The sequence below is a fragment of the Cornus florida genome, unplaced genomic scaffold, assembly GCF_030987335.1.
Source record: "Cornus florida cultivar Cherokee Brave unplaced genomic scaffold, ASM3098733v1 CherokeeBrave_3.0.0_Hap2_Chr03, whole genome shotgun sequence".
Taxonomy (NCBI): Eukaryota; Viridiplantae; Streptophyta; class Magnoliopsida; order Cornales; family Cornaceae; genus Cornus; species Cornus florida.
Window position 1 is genome coordinate 91,511,677 of NW_026775573.1, and position 20,004 is coordinate 91,531,680.

General features: G+C 37.9%; 2 protein-coding genes and 1 long non-coding RNA gene across 4 annotated transcripts in view; 2 read left to right on the forward strand and 1 right to left on the reverse strand.

The window, feature by feature from the left end:
- The window catches only part of LOC132300858 (protein FAR1-RELATED SEQUENCE 9), a 56,412-nt gene extending 50,904 nt beyond the window's left edge, over positions 1–5,508 (forward strand). Inside the window, exons 3-4 of one of the 2 annotated variants that reach the window (XM_059798121.1) lie at positions 4,464–4,544; positions 4,856–4,985. In XM_059798121.1, coding sequence (XP_059654104.1) covers positions 4,464–4,508 — 45 coding nt within the window. In that variant the 3' untranslated portion in view covers positions 4,509–4,544; positions 4,856–4,985. Of the gene's footprint in view, positions 1–4,463; positions 4,545–4,855 lie in introns of both variants that reach the window. The other variant, XM_059798119.1, reaches the window with a different exon arrangement.
- A 1,811-nt stretch (positions 5,509–7,319) lies between these two features.
- Positions 7,320–19,489, forward strand: LOC132300860 (thioredoxin reductase 2-like). Its single transcript, XM_059798123.1, has 2 exons — positions 7,320–8,413; positions 19,175–19,489. Exons 1-2 carry the CDS (start codon positions 7,483–7,485, stop codon positions 19,243–19,245), a joined length of 1,002 nt encoding a protein of 333 aa, XP_059654106.1. The 5' UTR covers positions 7,320–7,482; the 3' UTR covers positions 19,246–19,489.
- On the reverse strand, positions 12,845–16,818 carry LOC132300861 (uncharacterized). The gene is made up of 2 exons (XR_009480606.1): positions 16,512–16,818; positions 12,845–15,752 (listed from the first exon to the last, which is right to left on the reverse strand). It is a non-coding gene; the product is annotated as an uncharacterized LOC132300861 (long non-coding RNA).
- Positions 19,490–20,004: the final 515 nt, after the last annotated feature.

Genomic DNA, 20,004 nt, shown 5'->3' on the forward strand with positions numbered 1-20,004 from the left:
AGTAGGGGCTAGATACCTGCTTAACACTTGTAGCCTGTCATGCTCATATCTCTGATGCAAACCACCCAAGAACTCATAGATTTGATTCCTTCTACCATAGCATGAATTGCTTTAACATCAGTTGCACACACAGGTATGTAGTCTTGGTGGTGATTTAACTCTTCCCATTTATCACGTAGAGTGTGGTAATATGTAGCAAGAGTTTGGTCATCCTGCTTGAATCTTGAAATTTGTTGGAGTTCATACAGTTTTGCAAAATTACCAACTGAGGAATGCGTCTCTTCCACGGCCATCTATAGCTCTTTAGTTGTTTTCACAAACAGAAACCTTTTGTTGATCTGTGGCTGCATGGTCTGCAACAACCACGTCATAACTAGTGCATTATTTGCACTCCACTCTTTGAATGCAGGGTCGCTGTTGGAGGGATACGTGACAGTCCCTTCGATATGGTCGATCATCCTATGACCAGTGATATGCATACGAGCATATTGAGCCCACTCCATATAGTTCGTCTCATCCAGCCTAACAGTCATAATACAAAGGCCTGGATGGTGATCACCACTACCTCCCAATACTGGAGTCAGACTAGGAGAGGACCCAACTTCTTTTGAAGTCACCTCTGAGCCAGACATTTTATAAAACAATTTTTGGGTATACAATCCTCAGAAACAAAAATAGCAACAAAATACGTGGAGAACCACCTCTCTAACACACAAACTTCAACTAAAAAGATTACCGTCTTCTGAGATGCATAAAAAAGCGACCACACAGTCACCACACAAACCCTAGAAAGCAACAAAGTAGACCATACCAGAATCGCAAACGACGAAGAAAAAGCCGCTATTGCAGGGGCGCGCTGCCCTGCGACCCCCAGCCAACTCACTGCGGAGTTGGATCCGTGGTACGTGTGGATGTGATTAACACTACTTCCTTGCACACAAATCCCATGTTGGAATCTCTTTAAATCCCATCTTATTTTCGGGTTGTTTGGCATGTGTTGGGTAATGCCACGATCTACTGAGGAAATGATTCATGTATGGAGAGGATGTCGCCTGAGAAGGGATGTACGCGATTTCTGGAGAGTCATCCCACATTGTGTTTGGTGGTGTATATGGAAGGAGAAAAATAGTAGAATGTTTGAAGATAAAGAGTCGTCTACGGCAATGGTGAAACATCACATTCTTCATTCTCTTTTCAATTATGTGAAGAGGAGTTCTTGCTCTTCTTCTGATGATTTAATTATTTTTTTGGATTCTTTGGGGCCTTAGCTCCGGTTCCATTTTTTTGTATAAGGGACGCGTTCCCCTTTTGAACGCCTTTTTATATTATTATTACTTATAAAAAAAAACCCTTCACACCCACTAGGGTTTACACAAACTTGCCCCAGGGTTTCAACTACAAACCTAGAGCTTTACGAACCATACTTTGATACCATGTTGACTTTAAGATATAATCAAATCAAAAGTAAGTGATAAAGAAGAAGACGAAAAAGAGAAGAAAGCGGATGAGTGAAAAAGAGCAAGAGATGGGGAAAGAGAGAAAGAATGAAAGTATACTTTCATCCTTCCACCATATTCTATTTATAATAACAAGTTTCAGAAATTACACATAAGCCCCAACATTATATAAGTAATAACAAATAAGCCCCTGACAACACCATGCCCCCATGGAGAAGCCAAATTTCATGAGGAATGAATCTATTGATGGAGCAAACATCATGGAGACTCAAGTGGAGTGATTGGTGTGTCTGTGTTAAGAGTTAACTATGGGATTCTAGGGTGGTTGAGAACTCTTTCATAATGGGTTGTTCTTGACTGGACGAGGTCCCTTTATTTTTTCTTTCTAGTGTTGTCCATGTAAAAATTTGGTGTCTCTGCTTTATATATTTATTTTATGTGCTTTATGCTATTGCAACTATGGTACATGTTCAACTAATTAACTGAATTTTAAATTAGGATAAACGATAATTATAAATCAGTTGTAAATTAATATCTACAATACTTCTTCACCCTCTTTTTGTCTATTAAATTGGATGCATTCTGATCTATCAAAGCCTTCGGTAATAGCCTTAGATTCACTCTCAACAATTTGTAAGAGAGATGTCTGTATCTATGTACAAGTGTTTTGAGAGCCTAAGGTATTTATGAACATCTTTTTCATGAATCAAAATGTGTATGCATTGTTCCCTAATATAATAAGGTATGATTATGAACCTTAATTGGTGAATTAGTTATTCAAAAGGTGGTTTTACTTTTTTGTCCTTTGATGTATTTTGAGAATCTGGTTTTTCTCTTGGAAATAGGAATCACCACTGTTGTGAATAATAAAATAGAAGTGAAGAGAAATGAAATAAGAAGAACACATTGATATTGTGTGGTTCAATCACTAGAGACTACATCCACGGCACAAAGAGCCCAAAGGGCTACATCACTTTTATAATACTCTCTCAACTCATTCACAATACAATGGTGGAGGCTCCTCTATATAAGAGAAGAAATGATGAGAATGGAAAGAGAGAAAAAAGGAAACGAGAAATATTTTTTTCCACTGATTCCTCTGTTAACAGTAAATCTTCAATAATAGGAAACTACATCAATTACTAGGGGATTTTCCTTTGCTGATTCTTCCATTAAATCTTCAATACTCGCCCTCAAGTTAAAGCATGCCGAACTTGCCATTGAAATGACTAGTAGCAGCAAATGCGAATGATGAAGAGAGGAGAGAAGACGAAGAACTATACTACCGAACACACCGGCAACCCAAACAAGTCAACAAAAATTGCTGGAGACACGGTAAAGGCGAAAAACAATTCTACCGGACACACCGGCAGTCCAAACAACTCAATAAAAACTGCAAGAGACATGGCAAGGGCAAAGACAATGCTACCGAATACCCCGACAGCCCAAACAAGTCACAAATAGCACCGAGAAACCCTTTGCAACATTTCAGATGCTAAGGGAATACCCCAAGATATGGTTCAGAACTTAGGAAGAGAAATTAGGCTCTGATACCATGTTGTAAATAATAAAATAGAAGTGAAGAGAGAAATGAAACAAGAACACACCGATATTACGTGGTTCAGCTACTAGGGCCTACATCCACCGCACAAAGAGCCCAAAGGGCTACTTCACTTTTATAATACTCTCTCAATTCATACACAATACGATGGTGGAAGCTCCTCTATATAGGAGAAGAAATAATGAGAATGGAAAGAGAGAAAAAAGGAAACGAGAAAGATTTTTCTCCACTGATTCCTCTATTAATAGCAAATCTTCAATAATAGGAAACTACATTAATTACTGGAGGATTTCCTCCTTTGATTCCTCCATTAAATCTTCAATAACCACTAACAAACAAACTAAGCTAAGTTGATTTTTGAAAAAATACAAAAATTACAGGCTTCGTCTTTCGTTACGAAACTTGTCAACATTAAGTTATAGTCCTCACAAGGTGTAAAGTGCTTAAATGATAGTGCAAGTAAGAATGGAATCCGAGGGAGAGGCTAGCCCAATTGAGTGGACCAAGTAGACTAAGTTCAATGAGCAGTTGGTTACTGCCTAGACTGCAATACTATGATGCAGAGTAATATCACATTGTGACCATGCAGTGAGCTCATATAGCTCTCTGGTACTATCTTGGAGGCTGGACCCAGACAAGTGGATTTTACTTGGGTGACGAAGAGATCAGAGTTTTTCATATTTGACAGGCTTCCCTCAGTCATCTTCTTTATGATGTTTTTGGCCACGCTTTACATCTTCACCTTTGTTTCCTCTGATAGTTTTGGTGATGCTTTCCAACATTTACGTTAGCTGGTCCCCTATAAATGTGATATTCTTTTTGCCTATAGGTCTCTCAATGTCATGGCTCCTCTCAGATTAACATCTTGTTTGTCATAAACTGCGGTCGACACATTTCCTCGGTTTGGGGTTTCAAACGGGTTGCCACATGTTGTTTAATCTGGTTGCATGTATCAAGAAGTTACTGATTATGTGTCCGTATGTGGATTTTAACAATGACCATCCTTCCAGCCATGCAGATTTAAACTTGTTTCATGTAAAAAGAATGGAATAGGAAAAAGAAAGAATTTGGGGATGAAAACATCCACAATTTTCGAAACTTGTTGCTTGGTCGCGTAGAAAGATTTATTTTGATTTGAGCACCTAAGCTAGAATGGTAGTTGTGTTTTTAATAAGAGTACTTATGTAATAACAAGCTTTTTACCAAATACTTTTGTTACAACTAATTAAGAAAGCAAACTAAACAAAAACTCAGCATGAAATAAATTTGCTTTTAATAGTTATTTGACACTCAATGCTGTAATAAGCTGTGTTAACAAGACTTCCTTGAGCATTGTAGTTTTCTTAATTCTGATAGAGTTGTTTCTTCTTTGCTTTTGCTTTTGCTGTAATTAAACTAGATTATAGAATCAAATCCTGAAATTTGGAAGTCATCTTTATATTTAGAGAGAGGGTGGACCTTGGTACAACGGTAAGGCTGCTCCATTGTGACGGGTTCGAAACGGGAAATACTCTTCACCTGTGGAGGTAAGGCTGTGTTCATCTGATCCTCCTGACCTGCAATGATGGGAGCATTGTGCACGCCCTTATGTTTATATTTAGGGGAGAGGAGAGAGTATTGATTTTCCTTGTATGGAAGATTTTGATTGTATCATTTCATCATGTCAACTTTTTTCTCTGTAAGAGGAAAGCCATTCCTTTAAAAATAGAATGGACAATGAACTGATGATATAAATAGATGTGTGCAGTAGAATATGGATATGATATTCATGTGGATATGATAGTGCCTGTAGTTCTACTATGATCATTGATGGTGCATTTAATTTATTTATTGGCAGGATGAGAAGGAAAAGAAAATTCGTGATTTGACTACTGAGTTGGACAGCACAAATCAGCGATGTGAAGTATACCGTGCAAATTTGCTAGCAGTTTTGAAAGATATGGAGGACCAGAAGTTGAAGTTATCGGTGAAAGTTCAGAACGCAAGGCTTAGCTTGAAAGAGTGAATGTGAATTGCAGCAGGAATGTTAGTCTTCTGTATTTCTTTCCAATTTCATTGTATAGGGGTTAAATGATGACTAGAAGGGGATATTGGAACTATTTCTTCTTTTCTTTTTTTCCCTTCTTTTTAGGCAAAAAAAGAAAAAGAAAATAGTAACTCTTTATGCAGTCAGGGTGTAAAAAAAAACATATGATGTTTGATTCTGTTGTAACTGAAACACCCACATGCTTAAAGTTGGTGATGCTCGAAATGTGCTTGACAAATCCAATTTGGGTCTGAATCTCGGAAATGCCTTTGACCAGGGCGAAGGTTGACTGACTGGATTGTTCAAGCCTGTGTTTTGGATGGGATCTTTGTTGACCATCCACAGGTTACATTTCTTGTACATCAGGCTGCATGCTTTGTGTGCCAATAATTCCTCATTTACTGCGGTCAACTAAATCGGCTAAAGATGAATTTTTGTTTTGTTTTTGTTTTTTTTTTTTTCAAGCTAAAGATGGTAATGACACATACCTGCTTTATGCTTGAGTTTTATTTTATTTTGAAAAATAATATTCAGGCCTAACTAATTTGTCAGTGAAACTATTGTGGGGAACATGACATTGACTAATTGGATCTATTTGTCAAGTGAAACTGTTTATTTTTGAAGGATGTAATGCAAAAATCCGAACTATTAGCTCTTAGTAACAAAAATGAAAAAAGAAAAAATCACAATATTTTGTTATTATTACGGGTATTATTTTTTACTTCGACAAAAAATTCACTCACATTCACTTAATTTTAAGGAGACTTGAACCTGAATTTTCTATTTTAAGCTGCAATCTACTAATATCTATGGCCTTCCGTGAGACATAACTGCATAAGTTATTCGTTACAATTAGTGGAGTGCAAATGTCATTAATTTTGCAAATTAAATGATTTTATGATAGCCAGCAAAAGTAATAAAGAGTGTTTTCATTGGGTTTCAATTAGTGGAGTGCAAATACCATTAATTTAATTTGCAAAATTAAATGATTTTATGATATCCAACGAAAAAATAAAGAGTGTTTTTGTTTAAAAAATCAAATCCAACTTATTTAATATCATTTTCTCTCTCGATACTATCTATACATTTAAAAAGCACAAATATCTTTTTCTTTTTAAAATTTTTTTTTTTAATCTCCGGTAACGTAGTTTATGCTTTGCCTTTTTCAAATCAAGCCTAGCGAAATACAATATATATTTTTTCGGACTTTTGTTGACTAAATTTTATAGAATAGGGTTAAGTGACCTTCAACTATTTCCTTTTTGCAAAAAATCCTTGATTTGTTGCAATTAAGGATAAATCAATCACAAAAGACTATTTTATCCTTTTATATTAAAATTTTCATTTATTATTAAATTATTTTTATTATATTTTCTCTTATTTAAATATTTAATTATACCATTTATCTTAATTTTATAATTAATATCAATTTATCATAACAATGAAAAAATAGATTTGTATCTACCATTTTCTAAAATGATTTACTTATTATAATAAAATTTATTATACTCACTTTAAAAAATTTAGTGTAAAAAATGCCTTCTTTTTCATACAATATTCATGAAAAATTAATAAATTACAAAAATAAAAAAACATCTTCTTTTTATACAATATATTCATGAAAATTAAGAAATTACTTAAATTGTTTAAAAATTTTCTACTTAAGATTTTTATTTTAAAAATTAAAGGCAAACTTATACAAATTTAATAAAGAATATTTCATCAAATTAGTATAATTTTTTTCATAATTTATTTCAACAAGAAAAATAGATCAAGTGTAATTTAATAAGAAATGGTACTATAATAGGACATTTTTCAAGTAATGTGATAATTTAGAAGTTTTATGCATAATAAACACTCTCTCCGTCTCAATTTAGTTGTCCATTTTTCTTTTTGGAATGTCCCAAAATACTTGTCTACTTACCAAGTTTAAACAACATATTTCACATCTTTCCATAAAATACCCTTAAAATTATAAAAAATTTCAAATTTGATTATATACATATTTAAACTTGAAAAGGTAACTTTGTAATTTTAAACGAGAACAATACAATAAATACATGTCCTCCTAAAAAGTTCTACTCCCTAAAAGAGACATTTAATATGAGAATGTACTTTACAAGAAATTATTTACTAATTTAGACATAGTTTAGAAGTTTTTTTTGTTTTTTTTTCACTGTACCCTATAAAATAATAATGCAAAATGTAATACGTAGTATAATGTAAAATAATATATTATTATAATATAAAAATATTATTGATTTTCCATGTTCAATGGTCGTGTAATTTGTCCATGCATACTTTTATCTAATTGCTTTGTCATTTGAAGGCGTTGAGAACTTGCAGGTATAAACTCACCCTCTCAGGCTCAGGCTCAGGCTCAGGCTCGCTCGCTGCTTCTACAAAATTTCTCTCCATCTTCATCTTCTCGCTAGACTATGGAAGAACACCAAGTCCTAAAAACTCGCGTATGCATAATAGGAAGCGGTCCGGCGGCTCACACAGCGGCCATATACGCGGCACGAGCGGAGCTGCAGCCCATTCTCTTCGAAGGATGGATGGCCAACGACATCGCTCCCGGCGGTCAGCTTACCACCACTTCCGACGTCGAGAACTTCCCTGGCTTTCCCCAGGGTATACTTGGCCTCGAGCTCATGGACAACTGCCGCAACCAGTCCCTTCGATTCGGCACCCGAATCTTCACTGATACCGTCACCAAGGTCGATTTCTCAACTCACCCTTTCAAGATCTTCTCCGATGCCACAACCGTCATCGCCGATTCCGTCATAGTTGCCACAGGCGCCGTCGCTAAGCGTCTCAAATTCTGTGGCTCCGGCGACGGAGATGTTGGTTTCTGGAATAAGGGTATCTCCGCCTGTGCAGTCTGCGACGGTGCTGCCCCGATCTTCCGTAACAAGCCGCTGGCGGTGATTGGCGGCGGAGATTCTGCAATGGAAGAGGCCAACTTTTTGACCAAGTACGGCTCCCAGGTTTACATCATTCACCGGAGGGATACGTTCAGAGCTTCCAAGATCATGCAGAGCCGAGCCATGAATAACCCTAAGATCCAGGTTTTGTGGAATTCGGCGGTTGTGGAAGCCTACGCGGAGGATCAAAAACGGGTTTTAGGGGGTTTGAAGGTGAAGAATATGGAGAGCGGAGAGGTTTCGGATTTGAAGGTCTCTGGCTTGTTCTTTGCAATAGGCCATGAACCGGCTACAAAATTCTTGGACGGGCAGCTGGAACTCGACTCCGATGGTTATGTTGTGACGAAGCCAGGAACTACGCTGACAAGCGTACATGGTGTGTTTGCCGCCGGGGATGTTCAGGATAAGAAGTATAGACAGGCCATCACTGCTGCTGGTACAGGTCAGTGATGCTTCTAATAACATCATTGTCTTTTCTATGGAGTACTTTATTTCCTTGCAAATGTTCACTTAATAAGTTTGTTTGTTTGTTTTTTTATTTTTATTTTCATGTATTTTATTTTATTTATTTATTTATTATTTTTTATGATATGACTCCTTGAACTCTGTATGGTAGTCAGAAACACAGTGCTTTCGTTAGACTGTTTTATGCACTAACTACTTCAGATTTGGTATTGAAGCATTTTAGGTTGCAACCAGGGTGTATCATTCGAATTCTGCTTGCTGTGATCTAGTTGATTTGTGTTAAATGATAGATTATGGTCATGTAACGAGCTTCAGTATTCATGACACTGGCTTCATGATATATCTGCACGACTGCAAAGTAATGTTTCTTCCAAAATTTTACTTCATTGATCTATCACAGATTTTCCTTGTGCCCCTCACAAAATTATGCTTCTGCATCCTTAACTTTTAAGTTATTTTGTAGTGAAGGTATCCTAGGTGGTGAGGATTGAAAAGTTATTGAGGGGCTTCAAAGAGCAATCTTATTACAAGGTGTAGCTTGGTTTCTTTGATATTCTGGAGAGCTATTTGGGGTACTAGTGCATCCCTCTCCAGGCCCCATGGTGGTGTTTTTCATTTCTTGACCAACTTTGGGAAAATATTATTGATTGACAACTTAAATCTAGGAGGCCAGGTTCTCCTTATTTACACTTCATTGAAGGATTGCAGGGGAACCTTTGGGTCTATTTGTTATTTCACTTTTGAGTCTTATGGGTGTTTCCCAACCTAATGAGGGAGTTGGACAGTTGATGTGGTGGTAAAGTAGGTAGGAAAAGTTAGGTGGTTTGATTGTTTAAGAAGTAGCGTTGCTTTGTCTTATTTGTACATTTGGAAGAAAAGAAACTGCTGATAAGCGATGGAGATAGGGTTTATGATCAAAGGGTTTTCATCAACCAGCGAGTAGAAAATGGTCAACATCTGGCAGACCAAGTTGGCTGAGTAGGAGGAGGAGAATCAATCTAATCTTTGGTAGACCACAATCGGAGTCATAAGGAAAATACTAGTTGAACTGGGGGCACCCACCGGTAAAGCCCCAGTAAATTGTGCATAAATTGAAGAGGAAAGATTCTCTAAAAGCCGGTGGCTTTTTTGAGTTAAAAATGGATACTTCTTGGTGTTTACTGTAATCTCGACTTGGGGATACATGGAGTTACTGACTCATAAGGTAAAGTGGGAGTTTTTGAATCTAATTTAGCTGGATAACTATAAGAAGTAACAGGGACAATTAACCAAGGAGTCTTGGTCGGAGAGAGTCGATTAATTAGACCTAGAGGGGATAAATAGGTGATTGTGTCGGAGTGCGTTTGTGCGGTTAATTAGACCTAGAGGGGATAAATAGGTAATTGTGTTGGAGTGCGTGCGGTTAATTAGACCTAGAGGGGATTAATAGGGCTGCAAATGAGCCGAGCTGAGCTGAGCGAAGCTGAGCTTTAGGCTAGTCGGGCTCGGCTCGTCTAAGTCAGAGAGCTGCTCGGGCTCGGCCGAGCTTGGCTGTAATTTTTTGACGAGCTCGAGCTCGGCTTGGCTTGGGCTTGTATGTGGATGTGTATATATAATATATATACATATATGTATATACTATCTATCAAATCGGGGAACTGGAAAAACACCACCATCAATTCACATCTTAAACACTCTTCTCTATTCTTCAGTCTCCTTCACCAACTTCACCGATTTATCAGATCTATCAACAATATTATCAAGCTAGAGAGAAGGGGGGAGGGGAGAGAGAGAGACAGAGGGAGAGGGAGAGGGAGAGGGAGAGAGATAAACCTAACTTGATGTCGCTTAGGAGCACAAGACAGTAACCTGAGAAGTAGAAGGACGGTGGATTTCCGTTGTGATATGCCACTGGGATTGGAGAAGCTGGTTGCAACATGTTGTGGCTGTTTCTTAGGGTTTTTTATTTTTATCTACCCTTAAGATATAATAAGGTGAATCCAATTGCTGAGATGAATTTAGATTTAAATGGGCTACTTAATGGCTGAGATGAATTTAGTGAGTGGGCTACTTAATTAAATGGGCTTCTAAATGCCCAAATACTAATTGGGTCAATAAAAATATATATGAATTTGGTCTAGATTTATATATATGGGCTACTTTAAAAATATAATATATATATATGTAAACGAGCATGTTCACGAGTTCACTAGCCTGAAAATTGAGAGCTCGACTCGTTTACTAAACGAACGAGCTTGAGCTGAGCTTTTAACGAGCCGAGCTTGAGCTGTTCATGAACGGCTCGGTTCATTTGCAGCCCTATGGATAAATAGTTCTTCATAATAATAAATTGCAACTAAGTTTTTTAATTGCCATTAATCTTGTTTAAAGTTTAGTTAATTAATCTGAGTCATGATTCAATGGCAATCATATAAATACGTAAAGTAATAAATAAAATAAAGCAAAGACACAATATTTTTAACGTGAAAATCCTAGAAAATGAAAACCGTGGGGCCTAGTCCAGGCAGATCAAAATCCTATCCTATATGAGAAATATGTTACAAACTACCAAGGGCCTTGTGGTCTAGTGGTATCTCTTCTACTTCCCAGAGCGGATGGTGAGCGTTCGAGTCCCCAAAGGGCCAAAGTGGGTTTGTGTTTCTTGCCAATGAAAAATAGAAAAAAAAATTACAGACTAAGTTATCAGCCTCTTTATAAGGGAAGCGAAGCTTAGCGCTGCAACTCAAGACTCCCTCTTGGCTTAGATTTATGCAAGATCTCCCAAAATTCTTCCAGCTGATCCACTGACACACTCTATCTTAAACAATTTGCTACTCGGTGGACTTCAAATCTTCATGACTACTGATGTCAGTTAAACTTGTTCTTTATAAACCATCTGGTTGATGCTCTATGGATAATATTAATACAGCTTCTTGCTTTGATTCCGTCAATCTCATATAGTATGGTACTCGATAGAAACCTAGATTAATACTAGTGCTCTCTCTAAAAATATAAATTTCTCAATAATATGTGTGATGTTGGGGCTCGAATTTTGTTCTGGGTCGGGTAGCGTTGCGACTCAAATTTGACCCAAAAAATGAGCTTTGTGTGGGTCCAACCCATTTTTCGCTTGCGGGTTGTGGATCTTGTTGAGAACTCTCTCGTAGTCAGTATATAAGGGTGTTTAGAGTTTGGAGTGTGTAATGAAAGAACACTGAAAATTGCATGAAAGAGAGTGAGAACAAGAGCTAGGGTTTAGGAATTGAAACTTGTAATCTTCTATTTTTCGCATTGTGAAATCTTTCGTTGGATCTTCATCATGGGCATAGCTCAGATTTTGGGCGAACCACATAAATATTTGTGTTCTTTGTGTGTGGCGTGTTTACTTTTACGTTATGATTCCTGTTTTGTTCTTGGTTTGCTGCATTTGTCGTGACAATATGTAAGAAGTTCAAAGTTTTTGTGAGAGAGAACCTACATGGACTAAAACTCCGTATTTATAGCCAATATATGATATCTATGTAGTATGGAAAGTGAAATTCTTTTAGAATTTTGATTTGAGAGAGTTTCTGATGTAGGATGGGTAGGGGTGCTTCGGTATCAAAATTAATGGAGAATGAGAGAGAAGAAGAATGAGGGAGGAGAAGAAGAATGAGGGGAAGAAATATATATAATCACTCGATTCAATATTCAATAATCTTCAAAAGGTGATTTCTCAAAGTATCAAACCACATATATGGAAGTGTTAGCTGAGATATAATAGGCATAAATCATGGAATGATAGCCACAAATTATGGATTTGACTTTATTTACGCATATGTCCAGGCATAGAATATGCAATGATTTTATTCAGTTTCCTTTATTGTAATATTAACATGTACTCTTTTTAGTATATAAATATGAGAATTGTGAATGAGTGTTTATACATCTTATTCAAACCTTTTACATATTTCTCTTTTCTTTCTTCTATATTATATTCATACTATAAGCGTCAAGGAAAAACCCTATTAGAATTCTACTACCAAAAATGAAACCCGAAACTATTAAATGACTAAAATATCCTAAAATGAAAACATTATGAAAATAATAATAATGAATGGATAAAAATCCCTAATTCTCTCTCTCTTTCTGACATCTGGGTCATATGTACTTCAAGCCCTCAGGCCATGCCCCGTTCTCCATCAGTTTCCATGTAGCGTTTGATCGATCGACACTTCAATCAAGCACCATTGCCACTGCTTCGATTGGTCGAGCTTTTGATCGAGTCTTATTGGAATTCAACAACATTTTCTGCAAATCTTGATTAATTTAACATCAATGTTTATTGATTTCTAAAATCAACAATTTTGAAATTCAAGGGTTTAGCAGAGGCGAAGAGGTAAGCTGGAGATTAGTAAGATTGCTATTTTGGTGTAGATCTCTTGGAGTAAAAAATCGAGGGCTTTGTGGTTAAAGGAAGGTGACCGGAAAATGAAGTGCTTTCATAGTTTTTTTTTTTTTTTTTTTTTTGGATAAGTAAAAATGTATTAGAAGGCATTCAAAAGGGGAATGCGTCCCAAGAGCTGTACAAAAACCGAAAAAAGAGAGGGGGAGTCCTATAGACCCAAAGAACCCAAAAAGTCCACGATTTCATCTAAAGATATACAATTTCTTCCCATAACCCAACTAAAAAGAGAAGAAATGATAGAAAACTTCAATGCCCCAATGGAGAATTCCTCCCCATAAAAAAATCTTCTATTCCGCTCTTTCCAAAGGCTCCACCAAACGCAAAGGGGGGTCACCCTCCAAAAATCGCGAGCATGAGCCCCCACCCTTTGGCCCTCCAAATGTCAATCAAATCCCTTGAGGTTCGGGGCATAACCCATTGGACGCCAAAAAGACCTAAAATAAGACTCCAGCAGTCATGAGCCACAGGGCAATGCAAAAGAAGGTGATCCACAAACTCTCTCCATCATTCTTTCACAGACTAGTTGACTATGATTTGTCTTCTCTTTCTCAAATTGTCCAGAGTCACGATCCCACCCCAAGCTGTAGTCCAAACAAAAAAGGCCACCCTAAGAGAAGCCTTCGAATGCTAAACCGTTTTCCACTGGAAATTAGAACCGTGAAACCCGGAGAGGCAGAGAAAGAAGGACCGGACCTGAAAAGTCCCCTGCAAAGAAGGTACCCAATTCAAAGAATCTGAATTAGTACCATCCACCTCCTATCTATACAAAAGGTCCAGTAAACTAGTGACGTCATCCAACTCCAATCCTGAAAGGATCGCTGAAATCGCACATCCCAAGACAACCTACCGCTATCGAGTCGATAACAGCCAGCTACCAAAGCATGTCTATCAATAGCAATCTTGAACAACCTTAGGAATAAATAAGACAATGGGCGATCCTCGCACCAAGTATCCTCCTAAAACTAGACGTCCCTTCCTTCATGAACTCTGAATCTAATATGCTTAGAGAATTCATCTCAATCCTTCCCAATGGATTTCCACACCCCCACGCCGACAGCAGATCTAACCAGCCTAGACGACCATCCCCCTCTCTCTCCTCCAAACGACATGAAACAACTTTCCTCCATAACTTATGTCTTTCACTGCCGAATCTCCATAACCACTTGCCTAGGAGCGCTCTGTTGAAAGGGGCATATCTCCTAATCCCAAGACCGCCCAACTTAAAGGGCTTGCATACTCGCTCCCACCGGATAAGATGAAATATAAATTCCTCCCCCCGTCCGCCCCAGAGGAAGTTTCATTGAAGCATCTCAAGTCTTCCAACAATAGAGGAGGGGATTTGGAAAAGCGTAAGAAAATAAGTTGGAAGATTGGACAATGTACTCTTCACCAATGAAAGATGGAGAGCCATCCGCAAGGTGTATCTTGCGATGGCTAGAGCAGATATTATAAGATTGGAAGAATGAGGACATACCAGTCAAGCACCAGAATCAATGATCCATGGTGTCGAAGATGTAGATACGCTATGTGTAGACGCAATAGTACTTGAGTGGGCATAAGTGGAGGTTGGCTGAGATGATGCCTCCATTTGGTTGAAGAATTGTTTGAACTTGTTCAAATCAGTTTCAGTCAAGGTAATTGTGGCAGCAGATGTAGAGGCAGAGTTGTGAGGAGTTGACAGCGAGACTAGTTGTGTGACAGAATGTGCAGAGGATCGAGGTTATTGTTTTTGTTGCAGTAGGCGCCTATGTAGAGCTTAACAACGAGATTTGATGTGACAAATTTTTCCACAATGGTCATACTGTCCACATTTTCATCCCAAAGGAGGACCGGTAGTAGAGCTCTGAACTGACTGGGATGGTGCTGTTCCTGAAAGATTGGAAACCCGAATTGCCATAGCAGAATGATCAACAGAAGCAACATTTAATGGATGAGTCCGACGGCTCTCATCTGACAACACATAGGAGTATGCATCCTCAAGAGTAGGGAATGAAGATAAGCCCAATAAATGAACACAAGCATACTCAAACTCGTCGTTCAACCCGACAAGAAACTGAAACACTCAATTTTTCTCCACAATCCCTGCATATAAAACTGCATCATCTGGATCCTTCTAAGAGTGGAAGGAATCATAATATGACATCTCCTCCCAAATAGCATGAAGCTTGGCGATGTTACCTAAAACTGTCAAGCCACCTTGAGAAATCCTGGTGATATCTCGCCCCAATTGGAAAATCCGTGTATTATTCTGCCTCTGAGAATAAGCGCGTTGAATTGAATCCCAAATTTCCATAGCAGTCTTCATAAACATATAGCCAACGGCTATGTTTGGTTGCATCGAATTGACTAGCCAAGACATAACCATAGTGTTATCTGCAAACCGCTGTGGATATGCCTTTTCTAACTCAGCTGGCTCTTTCTCATAACTAGTAATATAGCCAATCTTGCCTTTGCTACCAATGAACATCTTGACAGACTCTGCCCAAATTAAATAGTTGGAGCCATCCAACTTCAATGTGGTGATTTGAAGTCCTAGATTTTCTGATGAGTTGATGGGAAAAATGGCACCACCAACCACAGACCTTGAGCCAAGAGAATTAACAGCCAAGGGCTCTGAATCTGCCATAATCTGTCACATGACAATAAAAAACTTCAAAAGCACCATAAATTCTTAATAAATCAAAGGGTCTCCTCAGACCATAAACAATAACAATATCTTCTCAGACCATTCCCGAAAAATCGAAATACATACTTTTTTTAAGGAGCGCTGCCCGCTTACATATAGCCAGACAACCTGCTTCTTAATATCCGAAACCTGTCTGTAGACTAAATTTTTTTTTACCCAAGCTCTTCCAGGTGTTGGAGACCAACTATCCCAATTTACCCAAACCTAGAAAAGTAAAAAATAATTGTAAAACTTAAAATACTTGTTTTCGATCACAAAACAGCAACACAGAAAAGCATGTGTAGGCAACGTCACACGATGTCACAAACAGCCTAAGGTGGCAGTCACACAAGTAGCAAGGTTGCTGAAAGGTGTGAAAAGGTGCTTACTCTAATACCTAGTAGAAATACAATATAGAAGAAAAATGAGAGAATTGTGTGAAGGCTTGAATGAGATGAATCACTCATTCACAGCTCTAGTATTTATAGATAAAAAGAGCATATGCTCATATTACAAGAAAGGAAACAAAATCAATTTTAAATCAAATCACAGTATATTCTAAAGCATATTCTATAGCATAATCAAATCTCTGCTAATATGGTAAGTCATTCCATAAATCATGGCTATCATATATGTTAACATGCTCAGATAGTTATCATAGTAGTGCTAGCAATATATATCAATTTCAGTTCACAGGTTACATTTATCAGCTGAAAACCGTAAAATTGTGAGGTTTACAAGCCCAGAAATCGATGCAGCCACTACATGGTCCTAATTTCAACTTGAACAACGTTTAATCATCAATTGAAACATACTTAGATGTTGAACAAGCTATTCACAGTATGATTTAGGTATAGTTAACTCTTAACAGTGGCTTAAACCAGAAAATAGCTCAACTCAAGAGTGTGAGACCTCAAAATCAACCACAGCAAAGATATGTATAAAAACTTATTAATTTCTGCAGTTGTAAAATAGTGAAATAACCTTGCCTCATCCCTTGGAAACCTCTGACTTGACCTCAGAACTGTAGTGCACCTTAGAACCACCTCTTTACACCAGAAATACAGCAGCAAAAGATCTTCATGATCTTCAGTATATTAGTACCCTTTTCCATGTGGATTTCTAGGATCATATAAAGCTTAAATTGTCAAAGAGTCTCTCAGAAATCATTAACTATTTTGGTTTCTTGAATTCCTTTTCTCAGCACACATTGTTAGGACACTCAAGTATTGCTCTTTTGAGGCACACAGGGCTTGCATTGTGCAGCTGAGTATAACATCATATATATACCACCTTTTTGAAATGCTGATGCAGCCCTATTTTGATAAGCACAGATGAGGATCCTCCAATCACTGAGGAGAGGAAAATTCTGACATCACTTGAGTGAAAAGTCTTCTTTACCCCTGCCAACTCACCACAATTGCCACGCTATGTACAGCCAATTTACAGCCCACATGTGAGATGTAATATCTGAAAATATCACCACTGTCTTGAGGCTACATCAATTGTATAACTGTCATATCTCTCTCTAGGACCACAGAGCCACGCGTTAACACCATGGTCTTCACAAGGAATTGACTATAATACCCCCACAAAGTACTCATAACACTTAGCACATAAAGCTGTAGTGCAGAATGTGTATTTGCAATATAACCCTGAATATGAAGGCTGTGCTGCAATGTAGGACCCCAGACATATGTAATTTGTTCATACAGGTATGTAAAAAGACTAAACTGCCCGAGTGATATCACTTCCAGAATGCACAACCTTGAACCTTTTCACTTGCATGTTGACATTAAAGAGCAAACCTCAAGATAGGTAGCTTGGGACCAACAACTGAGGAGTGCTTTGGTTTGCTTTCAGGCAGCATGCAGTCTGAAAGTCAACATTGGGAAGAGGGTGATTGTGCCAGTGGGGAGGTTGCTGGGATTTCTTCATTGGCTGACTTTCTGGGGTGTAGTGTAGGGGTTCTTGATCCCATATTTGGGGTTACCTTGGGGTCGCTTTTGAGGAGATTGTCTGTTTAGGACCCAGTTGTTGAGATATTTGAGAGGTGGTTAGCAGGGTGGAAGAATACCTTTCGAAGGGAGGGCTACTTGCATTAGTGAAGAGTACTCCGTCGAGTCTGCCTACTTTTTTCCTGACCCTATTCCAAATTTCTTTATTGGTGGTGAAGAGGTTTGAGAAGCTCCAAAGAATTTTTAGTGGGGGTGGGCATGGGAGAGGAATCCAAGTATTGCCTCGTGGGAGTCTGGGGAATAGGAGTTGGTTCCATTTAAATAAGACCCCTATCGAGCAAGTGTTGTAGAGATTTGGTGTGGAGAGGCACAAACTTTCGAGGAGAATTTTCTAGCTTTAAGTTTGGAGAGGACAAGAATGGATGGAATCTCTAGAGGTGAGGGCTCCGGCAAGGGTTGGTGTTCGGAAATTCATCTGGAAGACGTTGGATGAATTTTCAAAGCACATTTGGTTTTGGGTACAGAATAGCAGGGACATTTGTTTTTGGGTGGATTTATGGTGCTGAAATTGGCTGCTAATGTGTGCCTATCTGCAACTCTTTCGGATTGCTGCGGATAAGCAGGTCTCGGTTGCTGACTGCTATCTGCTGGATAGCAGGAGGACAAATTCGAATGTGCTATTCGAGAGGCATTTCCAAGATTGGGACTTGGTGGACGTTGCTGAGTTCCTGACGTTGCTGTACCGCTAAAAGGTGGATCGAGTAGGGATTGAGGAGTGGATCTGAGCGGCTTACTCTCAGGGGAGATTCGAGGTGCATTCCTTCTATAGGAGGTTGATGTTTGCCCGGGGATCTTCCTTTTCATGGAAAATTATATGGCACACCAAGGCTCCTCTTAAACTGGCCTCTTTGCTTGGATGATAGTCCTGGGACGAATATTGATAATTGACAATCTAAGGAGGAGGAGACAAATTATTGTGAACTGGTGCTACATGTGCAGGAGGGATGAGGAGTAGGTACATCATCTTCTTACATGGTGAACTTGTATGTGTGTGTATGTGACAGGTTATACATGCAATTTTTACACATTTAACTTGTATAAATAACATAGTTTGTAGCGGTTTTGTATACAACATGTCTATATATTTAATCTAATCTATTACAGCTCATTTATAAATATTGAAGTTTCATGTGAATATATTTGTATCCATATTGACTTACACAGATACAGCAGACCATTGTAATGCAAACTATCACGTGAATAGATTTGTATCTGTATTGATTTAAACGTAGAGGAGACTGATATAATGCAAGTTCAGACATAACATGAGAAAAAAAGGTCTTTTAGATTAGATGAGAAATCCACGTTTCTCGCTATTCTTTTCCTTCTCTGGAGCTCTATTTCACACTTTCCAATTTCTTTTGCTCTGTTTCTCTCTAGGTTTTTGGGTGGGAAATTTGAAGGATGTTGGTACTGACACTACACTTCTCTCCACTTGCACTTTGCATACTTAATTTTTCTTTTTCTTTTTTGAAAATGGAAAATGTCATATTGCTCTTTAAAAACACATTCACACTCAACAATTATTAGAAAAAAATACAATTACCCTCCACTTTGAGGAGTATGCAATTTGTTCATGCAAGTACATGCACGTGGTTCCTGTTTTGACCTTGAAATTTGATGATGCAGGGTGCATGGCTGCCTTGGATGCGGAACATTACTTGCAAGAGATAGGGTCACAGGTGGGTGAGAGTGATTGACTATCATCATCTTCAGGATGTTCTGAGAAATCTCCTAAACTGATGGAAAGATCCAATCTGTAGTATGTTAGTTAAATGGAGCTTTCAGTGGGTCAACATAAGATTTTGATCTGCACTGTTATTGACATCCATTATTCAGATCGATGCCAGATTCTTAATATAGAAATATTAAAATTTGCAATTAATTGTGATGTTAGCCAGTTACACATTTATTAAAAGCATCTGGTGGGTTCCAGTTTTCGTATGTTATTCCAGTATTTGACAAGAGTTGGCTTTATCTAAGAGCATTCATCATCATCTTTATCTTTGTGTTAATTCCATTAGTAACAAGAATTATCTTTTTTTTTTTTTTTTTTTTTTTTTTTTCTTCTATTCTTTTTTATTACAAACTCTCTCTCCTACAATATTTAATATTTTAAAATTATTTTTAATAATTTCATCCCATAGTTAATTTTGATGTTAACTAATTTCATCCCAGGACATTTTGTGAACTTTAGATGTACTCACTAGTCGGTTAGGGGACTAGGGAGGACGTGCGTGGTTGGTTTACTTACTAGCTTTTATACCTTTATTTTTATAACCTACTAAAATTGATTTTGTCTTCAAAATCTTGCTTTACTAGAGATGCTGTTCGTGCTGATGATTCTCCTGTTAGCCGCACCAACTGGATCTCTCTAATTTTTGTGAGAGAGTTTCTCGGAGGTACATAACATTCTCCTGTTAGCCGCACCAACTGAATCTCTCTAATTTTTGTGAGGA